This window comes from Chinchilla lanigera, unplaced genomic scaffold, assembly GCF_000276665.1.
Source record: "Chinchilla lanigera isolate Chin_1 unplaced genomic scaffold, ChiLan1.0 scaffold00052, whole genome shotgun sequence".
Lineage (NCBI taxonomy): Eukaryota > Metazoa > Chordata > Mammalia > Rodentia > Chinchillidae > Chinchilla > Chinchilla lanigera.
In genome coordinates this window covers 6,779,010-6,789,431 of record NW_004955453.1, presented here as the reverse complement: position 1 = coordinate 6,789,431, position 10,422 = coordinate 6,779,010, and the positions used below count along the sequence as shown (strand labels likewise).

Here is a 10,422-nt window from a genome sequence, read left to right as displayed (position 1 = left end):
CAGAAGCACAGGGGTGTGAAGGTTAAGGAACAGTGATGAGGGCCTTTGGTTCCAGAGAGAGCAGAAGATGGAGATGAGATTAGTGGTGAAGCAGGGAGGCACTCTTAACAAAATAAGAGTAGATCCAAACAGATCTGCAATTCCACCCACATCCTGGGATATCCTGAAGCCTGGCTTGGCCTGCAGGGAACAGGCTACTTTTTATTTTCTAAGAATCTCAAACTTAAAGAAGAAGTTGCAAGAATCACACGCACAACTCCTCAAAAAGAATCTCTCACCTAGATTCAACCTTGTGTTCATTAGCTTTATTTTTTTATTGATCCAGCTATCAAAATATGACAACTGATTAGCCATCATGCTCCTTTTATTTCAAAATAAATCAATGTGACTTTCCTAATATAAAAGGCATTCTTTTACATAACCACACAGTACAGCAATCAAAAACAAATAACAGTTACAATGCTTTGAGCCAAGGCACAATCCCTATTCAGATTTCATTCACTATCTAATGGTGTCTTTATAAGTAATTGTTTCCGGTCCGGTACACAAGATCACCCAGTGCATTTAGTTGGTTTATCTGTTCAGTATCTTCAGTCGTTTGTTCCTTGACTTTGAAAGTTATTTTGTACAATTTCCCCGGGTTGGTTTGCTCCGGCTTGTGAGAGACAAGACAGTTTTTATGTGCGGCCCATTTCTGTTAGGTTTAACTGTGTCACTTAGTCACAAAGGCGTTCCTGTTCGAACGATCTTCCAAGCTTGGGAGCATATCTAGTAGAAAGGCTCAGTTGGTCGCTTGCCTGCCTTGCAAATCTCAAATAGTTGCTATTTTTTCCTTTCCCTCTTTAAAAAATATATATATATATATATATATATATATATATATATATATATATATATATATTTTAAAAAAGGTAGGGTCTTGGTTCACAGTCTTTGTCAAAGCTTGTAATTCAAAAGCCTTTAAAAAAATTGCATTTATTTGAACTTGCTCTTTGAAAACTGTGTGAAGTTTTCATTTACAATAGCGACCCGATTTTTCTCTTAAATTACACTTTAAAAGGTGAAGTAAAATAAGTGAGTCGATTTAGGAAAACTTGAAGAACTTCCAGGAGACTTACCCAGGGAGACGCGGTGACCCGCTCCGCCCCTCCCGTCCCCCACCGGGGTTCACACCGCCGGCTGCGCTCGCTGGGAAGTAGACTGCGCAGGCGCAGAGGCGACCCGCTGCTGTTAGGCGGTTTCTATGGCTACGACACCCAGCTGCCTGAGACCCAAGAAGCAGAAAATGAAGCTCAAGAGCCTCCTGCTGCGGTATTACCCTCCAGGTACCGGACCCCGACACCTGTGCCAGGGGCCTGGACTCCGAGTGGGAGGGTGCGGGGAGCCTAGGGGCGCTGGGGTCCCCTGAGTGACTGTACAGGGATGAAGGCTTTTCTCAACCGCGGGCGCCCACGCGAAATGCTGGACAGACTCGGTACCTCAAAACTTTTAAAGTAACTATTTCAGGAAGCCTTTGCGCTTTTGAGTCTAAGGTTTCCTGGTTACTCAGGAATGAGGTCAAGGGGCTGGAGAGGGATTTGATGATGTCCTGAGATACCGACTTCTGGAAGCAGAGACAACAGCAGGACGGCAGTGCTTTGTATTTTAAATGCACCAGTGTAGTAATCAAGTCAGGGTGTACGGAGGAGAACAAGAAAATAAATACTCAGCAAAGCATTTTACAGTAGTGGTTCCTGGGGATGAACTCAGGACCTTGGGCATGCTTGGAAGCAGAGCTACTCTCCCAGGCTCCTCAATATGACTTATCCAGAACCTACTGCTTATCAGCTGTGCCTTCCTTGTGGTAGGTCCTTAAAGAAGGTCGTAGTCCTTGACGCCCATGAATTAATTATGAAATAAATCCATCAAGTGCTATAGTTTAAGAGTAGGATATACTCTTCTGGGCCTCTCGTTCTATGGGTGAGGACCTGGTCACCTTTTGAGTATAAGTGAAGGCCACAGACAGTCCAGCTTGCTAGGGGCAAAAATAGGAGTAGGACTTTTGGCTTTTGATTTTAGACCTCATATTCAAAATAAAAAAGGTCCATCCCTCGGACAAAGGACTTTTATCTAGAGCATATAAAGAATTAAAAAAAATCAGGCCCCCAAAATTCAAAGACCCAATCCAAAAATTGGCATCTGAGATGAATACACACTTCTCAGATAAAGAAATACAAATGACAAATACATGAAAAAATGTGCAACATCATTTGTCATTTGAGAAATGCCAATTAAAACAACACTGAGATTCCATCTCATCCCAGAAAAAAATGGCTTTCATCAAGAAATTGACCCATAACAAGTGCTGGAGGGGCTGTGGGGAGAAAGGAACGCTTCTCCACTGCTGGTGGGAGTATAGATTGGTGCAACCACTATGGAAATCAGTCTGGAGATTCCTCAGGAAACTAGGATTAGAGGTCCCATTCAACCCAGCCATTCCCCTTTTGGGTATTTTTTCCAGAAGAACTGAAAACATCATACCACAGTGATACATGTGCACCCATGTTTATAGCAGCACAATTTGTAATACCTAAACCTTGGAAATAACCCAAATGCCCATCAGCTAAGGAATGGGTAAAAAAGAAGTGATATTTTTATATAATGGTGTTTTACTCAGCTATAAAGAAAGATAAACTCTAGGCTTTTCTAGGTAAATGGATGCAACAAGAGACCATACTCATAAGTGAAATAAATCAGATCCGCATGTGTAAACATCATGTTGTCTTCTTCGTGTAACCACCTAAAAGTGTAAATAAAATCTGAAAGGTACAATAGATATTGTGAAAGGGAAAGAAACTGCTCAAAAGGAAAGAATAACCAGGATGAGGGAAAAGAGAAAAAGAAAGATGGAAGGGAAAAAAAAATATATATATGTGCACAAGATAGCCAAGATAATTGTACTACTAATTTCTATGGGTTCATTGAAAGGAACAATTAATGTTTAATTGTTTGATCAATCTTACACGCATCTGGTTATCTGAGTAACCACTTTGAAGATAACAATATGTGATACAACAACCATTGTTAATTTCCTAACACCTTGTTTTGAAATTTTGTGTCGTTTTTATTGTTTTATGTCTTTATTTTTTTTATTTTGTTCTTTTCTCTTTAAAATAAAAAAACCCACCAAACTACACAGAACAGCAGGTAACCCAAATACACTTGCCCAATGGAAGGCTTAGACAAGAAGTGGTGTAAAGATTTCAGACAAGTGTGAGACCACTTTAATCAGAGATAAAGTGAGACATGGGACTTGAAGAGTTGAAGGATAAATATCTCACTTTTCCCAGTGTCTTGGTTCCTTTTCTCTCATTGCTGAGACAAGATACCCCACACCCAAAATTAAGGAAGAAAAGATTTGTTTAGCTCACAGGTTATGGAGGTTTCAGTCCATACTTGGCTGGCTTCAAGGCAGAGTGGCACATGGCAGACGGCAAAAGTTCAAGGCAGCAGAAGACAGCAAAAGCAGCAAGAGCAAAAGGGAGGAGTGGCAGCAAGCAGCCTCTTCTCCTCTCTTACATTGTATGCAAATTATCTACCCCAGGCCAGCGCAGCACTCACACCCATAATCCCAGTATTGGACTATGGATCAATCATAAACTATAGAAGCCACCCCATGGCTTCATGAGGCTTTGGGAGGACATCCAGACATAAACCGTAACACCCAGCAACATAGCTAGCTGTTTAATTAACATCGTGACTACAATGTGTAAAGGAGAGAGATCTCATAGTTCTTTTTTCCTCTGATCCCATCCAGATTGTACTGCTGTTTATTTCCTAGCGTGCTCCTTTCAAGACTAACAGTCTGTACCCTGTGAGTACATGGCATCATCACCTGCCCAGTTTCTTTGGGCAGAAACCTTGGAGGTCATCCTTTATTTCCCCCTTCTATTCCCTCACTGACCTCCACATTCTCTTATCCATTGCATCAACACGTTCTGTTAGCTGTACTTCCAAAATATTCTGTGAATCCATCAGGTTACCCCTCTTTCCATGGCATAGTTTTCCTGCCTCAGCATCCCTTCCATCTACCAACACAGTCTTGCCCTCCATTCTGGAAGCCATTTCTTTTTGCTAGGCTACCCACCTGAATGCACCCTCATCCCCTAAAATCTGTCCTCCACTAGCAGCCAGTGGAATCTGAATTTTTTTTTTTTTTTTTTTCTCCAGTACCGGGAACAGAACACACGACCTTGCGCATGCCAGGCAGGCGCTTTTGCCGCTGAGCTAAATCCCCAGCCCTGGAATCTGAATTATGCATCTCTGATAGTCTCCTGTTAGGTTTAGAGTAAAATCTAATCTGCAGGATTTTTTTGTGTGTGTCTTTTTCAAATAGGGTTTCACTATGCAGTTCAGGCTGCTTTCTTTGTAGCCCAGGGTGGCCTTGAACTTGCAGTTATCTTCCTCCCTCAGCCTTCTGAGTGCTGGGATTATAAGTGTGCACCACCATGCCCAGCTCATTTGCCAAATCATCTGCGTTCAGCCTGGTTCAGCCTGCTCTATAGAATCTCACTCTTCTACCCTCTCTGGACTTAAGACTTCTTTCACAGTACTTTCAACACTTAAAGGAGGGCTCCTTCTTTGATAACAGATGAAATTGCCTAGTAAGTGAGAGCAGACTCATTCTTTTTCTAGATCAAGTTTTCCCTAGACCTTGGAATGGCTGTCCTCTTTTCTTTATCTGGTTTCAGTCCCTGTAAGCAAGCCAGAGATACCTCCAAAGTACCCTTCACTGATTTTTATTCCATTTTTCATATTTATTATATCCCCCATAACCCATACTCTGTTTGTTGTTTACATGCTGAACACATCCCTCTTTCCCACAGAATGCAAACTCCATGAGAACGAAGCATTGTTCTTTTGTTCACTGCTGCATTCTTGACTCCTAGAAAATGTCCTGGAGTATAGGAGGTGCTCAGTGTTTGTTGAGTGCGTGTGTGAATGTAGATGATGAAAGAAGTCAATTCAGGCATGGAAACTGTTGTGAACAGATGTTTAAAATCTGGAGGGACTGTGATTTTGTCTCCCTGGGAGAATGGGCCTGAACTGTGACCCTCTCCAACATGAAGCTAACATTTGACAGACAAGAGGGAGACATTCATTTTTTTCTTGTTAGCATTCCAATGAAAATAAGAAAAAGTTCTAGATAGGAGGGCTCAGCCTACAAGAAATTATATGAAGATTAATGGCCACTGTATGCATTGTTTGCTTTTGGCTATGCTTGGCTGTGCTAGTGGGGAGTTTCCGTGAATAATGCAACAAGGGAATGGCAGGCCTTCATCCCTTTGTTGTGGAATGTAGTTTAGAATGTGGCCTCTGAGATTAGAATATTTGACTCTTGCCATATAGTTTTTCCATTGAGCAATTTGTTTCAATCCATGAAGCTGTCAGCCACCTTGCAGTTTGCTAACCCTTTCCAGCTACTAACTCATTGGCCTCTTTCTCCTCAGAGTAAATCTCCTTGAAAGAATTCTTCCTGCAATTTCTCTCTTCTTATCAGAGTTCAATTTCACTCCTATCATGTTTTCATTTTACTGCTCCCCTGAAACTCCCTGTTCAAAGTCCCCCGTGACTTTCATATTGCTGGGTCTACTGGTCATGTCATGGTCCTCATCTGTCTTGACCTGATGGCAGCATTTGACCTATTTGAACAAAAAGACCTGAGCTCCTTTGTCTTCTCCTCCATCTTCCTTTGGGCCTCTGTGTCACTCTTTCTTCTTTTTTGGTTCTTCTTCTCTCTGAGCTCTTAGTGTGGGAGTGTCTGAGATCTTTGACCTTAGACATCTATTTTCTAACTGGAAATTTCATCTCTTCTCAAGGCTGAAAAATTTTCATGAGAAGTTCTGAGTATCTGCCGGTCTGCTCAGCATCTTTACTTGTGTATTCAATGCACATTTCATATGGGCTGGGCTACCCATCCTCTATGGTCTTCCCATCTCAGTTAGCAGCTCATTTCTTCACTCATTCAGGCCAAAACTGTAGACTCACTCTTGCCTTCTCTCTCTCACATTCCATGTCTGCTCCCAAGACAAATGCCATCAGTCTGCCTTCAAAATATGTGTAGAACCCAACAATGTTTTCTCACCTTGACCAGGACCATTCTCTGTTGCTGAAGCTTCCACCTCCCTCCCACTTCATTTGATTTCAATACAGCAGCAGGAATATTCTTTGAAGATAAATCTGACCATGTTGCTCTGCCGAAGGGCTCCCAAGGCTTTTATCTCACTGAAAATAAAAGGCCAAGGTCTCCAAGACTCTCCAGAACTTTCCCTTTTGTGTCTCTGACTCCACCATTTCCTAGGCCCTCCTCTATCATCTCTCTACTTTCCTGGGGCCAAGTGTGTCCCCACAAGGTTCTCTGTAGTTCCTGTTCTTTCTACTTGGAATAATCATCCCATATTAATAAATGTCCACTAGCAAAAAAAAAAAAAAAAATAATGTCCACTAGCTATGGGCATTTGCATAACTAGAGCCCCTATTTTTTCTTTTTTAGGTCTTTTCTCAAAAGTGACCAAAATGAAGACTTAGATAACCTTCCTCTCTAGAACTGCCTTTTTCTCAAAATATTTCACAGCTTTCTTCCCTGGTTTGTCTTTTCTCCTTAGGACTATTTCATTCCAACCTACTGTAATCCTGGCTCATTTTTCTTGCTTAATCTTCCCACTGATAAAAGAGCTCTGCAAAGGCAGACACTTTGCTGATTGTGTTTACTATAGTATCTCTAGACCACCAGCAGAGCTTGGTGCATAAATTAGGCCCTCATGTATTTGTTGAATAAACGTGTTTGATGAGATGGGGTGTGTTAGATATAATACTTGTAACTCTCTGGAAATGTGAACAGGTCAGAGAAATGATCTGTACTGCTCTGAAAGTCTACAATTCTAGTAGCAATTACAGATTCAAATAAAGTTTCAGACTCAGGTTTGCAAGTAGTACCTTCATGATTATCTTATAATGGGATCATATTATTTAGCATACTCAGATACTTAATTTCTGAATTCCAGTCTTTGGTGAGCCATATTATAAGCAAGGTTCTCACATACCACTGAACAGCATGTGGGTGTTTCAATAACATTATCAAGTAGGGAAAAAAAGTCACTCAGCACTGAATCATGGCCACTCCTGTATATAGAGCAATTTTGTTTTGTCTTCTAATCCTCTGATTTCAGTCCTCCCACTTTTGGAGAGTGGCGTATAGATCGGGAACATTCTCTGTTAGCACCCACTGAATTCACCCTAAATGACTAAGTGTACACAGCAGTGGTGTGGCTAACCAGCCAAGGCAAATTTCCTTTTCATCTTGGTCACATTCATTAATCTATCAGTTTTTGATTTTGTCAAGAGTCAGTGCCAACTACATGCTTTTCAGCTGACTCAGTTAACCTTTGTTTTTTATATTTTTACTAGTTAATATTCTGAGCCCTTTAAATATTTCTGTTGCTATTTCTTTTGAATCATAGTTTTTTAATACATTGCCAAATTTCGAGAGTAGAGGCTCATTACCCAAAGGTTTTTGAGAAATAATACTTATTGCATGTAATTTATAACTGAGAGAAGATCAAGATTATTAAGATGCTATGGAATTGATCACTGAGGAAAGGCTGTGTCCATATCTTCATCTATTTTTTGTTTATATTCTGTGCAGCACATGTCATAGCCTTTTGCTCATATCGGAGCTCAGAGATTAAGGGAAAGGCGAACATACTGCCTTGATGTTTTGTCACAGTGACACAGTTAAGTGTACATGTTTCAGATTTTGCACTTTATTTTTTAGATCCATTTGCATAGCAACTCACACGTTTTACTAGTCAGCCTAAGGACCTTGAGCACTATTCATGTTGGTAGAAATAAGATAGTATTGAACAGGAAAAGCGGTCTTTTGTTAACTTGTTTGCTGAATGTTTTAATGCTTTTTCTTAGGACGTTAGATTATGCCATGTGGGTTGTCAAGTGCTGCTTTTTAAAATATTTCTCTGAGTTACAGATTATTATTATTTACTGATTGCTTATATCATTTATTTCCTCAGATATTTATTGAGTTCTTACTTTCCTTAAGAATTAGTAGTGCATACTAAGTACTTTTCTATATACTGTGAAAAACTTATAAGGAAAGAAATGATTCTTGGTAGCAGTGTCTGCAATCTATGTAGATTTTATAACATTTAATGTATTATATTTTATTTAAGTTAAATACCTTGAGGTGATTTTGTTCCTTTAGAGTTTATATTTTAATAATGTTGGCCTCTGTAATTGTTTTTTTTCATTTTCTTACTTAAAAATTTTTTTTGTGTGTGTTTTTTTGGAGACAAGGTCTTCTTATGTGGTTTAGGCTGGCCTTGAACTTACTATGTAGTGTAGGTTGGCCTTGAACTTGTGGAAATACTGCTATCTCAGCTTCCCAACTGCTGGCACCACCATTCCCAGGTTTATTTTTTTAACTTTTTAATTACAAAGGGAATATTTTTGTATGAACAAATCTTATAAAATACATAAAAGATTAAGATCACGTTTGTCTTCTTCCAAGTGTGATAGCTTCTTGAAAAAAACACCTACTATACCAACCAACAATTGTGAGAACTTCTGTTTATTCACTTAGGAATGTCAAGTATTATTAGTTTTATAATCTTTATAACCTGTTGGCTACAGGTTATATCTTTTACTTTGTATTTTTTCATTATTTTATGTATTTGCTGTTTTCAAATTGACTACTATATTTGGGCCCTTTGTTCATGTTTCTTTTAGAATCAGCTTTAGACTTATTCGTATTAAGTTCTTAATCTTCATGCTTATAGTTGAAATATTTTTGTTGGTCATCATTTGTTTCTAACTTTGTGGTGTCTCTTATTGTGTAGAAGCTTAAACTTTATTCTGGAAAATATACCAATTTTAAATTTTTACCAGTTGCTTAAAAATGTGGTTACAAACACTAAAATATGAGCATGTTCTGTTATTTGGACTGTTTTATATTTTATCTTCAATATTAAAATCTCTAATGCAACTGGCATATATTCTTGTACATTGTATGTGGTAAAAATCTAAGTTTTGAATTGTTTTTCAAAAAGTACAACTGATTATTATAACATTTTGTATTCATCAATCCATTCTTTCTCCATTGATTTGAAATGGCAACCTTCACCTTATTTTAAGATTTTCACACAGAGATAATGCTGTTTTGTTGATCTGATTTTGTAACAGAACCAACCATGCCTTATTGTTTTACAGGCCATTATAATACATGGTAGAATAAAATTTTAACTTCCAAGCAACAAACTCTTATTTCAGTTTCATAAATTAATTTTACATCTTTACTGTATTGAACTTTCTCATCAGAAATGTGTCTCCTTATTTGTCACAATTTTCTTTGATATCCAGGAGTTCAGCTAGGTCTTATACACTTTCATTAGTTTATATTTAGGTATTACATTTTTTTTTACAATTGTAAATGTCATATTAGTATTAATTGCATCTTCACTTGTTGGTGTGTCTATTTTTAATCTACTTCCAATCTTAAATGATTGCATTCTACTTCCAATCTTAAATGTAAGCCCTCTTTATTTCTAGAACTCAGGGCATATAAATAGGTTTTTAAAATGTAATATTTATATTTTGCTGAAAAGTTCAATGTAGCACAGGCTATCTTTTTTTAACTCTAAGAAAATAACATATAGTTTTTAGGGGATGGCTCTGCGCAGAATCTTTTCTCTATATGTTTGTTTCTCAAACTACAGAAATAGAGTTTGGCTTCAGGTGTTTTGTACAAAAGAATTACTTCTTAGGGAGGGGCACCCAAAACAAAACCACACCAAGCTAACCTCTTAACTCCAGTTGTTTGTCTGGTGTGCGCTGGTATTCTGGGCACTCTATTGAGTCATTAAAAGAATTCTGAATGATTTTTCTATTGTAAAATATTTTTCATTACACAGCAGCTGTTTGGGTTACCTGTGTAGGTTTTGCTGAATCAGCACAAAGACTCTCATTGGTGGCTTGGTCCATTGACGAGTTTGTACCTGACTGTGCTATTGGAAGGTCAGGTCTGATCAGAAGACTGTTGAGATGAATTCTAAGATTGTACCTGTGTAGCTGACTGAGTGGCTGGGTCTGCTACTGACAGAGGCTCTCTGGCAGAGAAGCAGGATTGGAATAGAAGATCCTGAATGTGTTGTAGGTGAAGGCAAGTCAGCTACATGTCTGGAACTCAGAGCAGATCAAGGTTGCAGAGTTACAATTAGTAGTAGTTGGTGTATTGATGGTAATTAAAGCTGTGGGCATAGATAAATTTCAATAGGAAGAGAATATCTGGATCCTAAGAGCCATCAGGATTTGTCAGTGAAAGAGAATGAAGAGTCACAAAGTCATTGGAGAAGAGGGAGAGATTTCACAAAG

General features: G+C 38.8%; 1 protein-coding gene across 3 annotated transcripts in view; it reads left to right on the top strand.

The window, feature by feature from the left end:
* The first annotated feature begins 1,217 nt into the window (after positions 1 to 1,217).
* Daw1 (dynein assembly factor with WDR repeat domains 1) overlaps positions 1,218 to 10,422 on the top strand; it is a 51,217-nt gene continuing 42,012 nt past the window's right edge. For 2 of the 3 annotated variants that reach the window (XM_005395438.1, XM_005395436.2), the window contains exon 1: positions 1,218 to 1,325. In XM_005395438.1, the coding sequence (XP_005395495.1) occupies positions 1,244 to 1,325 (82 nt within the window). In that variant the 5' untranslated portion in view covers positions 1,218 to 1,243. The remainder of the gene's footprint in view (positions 1,326 to 10,422) is intronic. The other variant, XM_013519986.1, reaches the window with a different exon arrangement.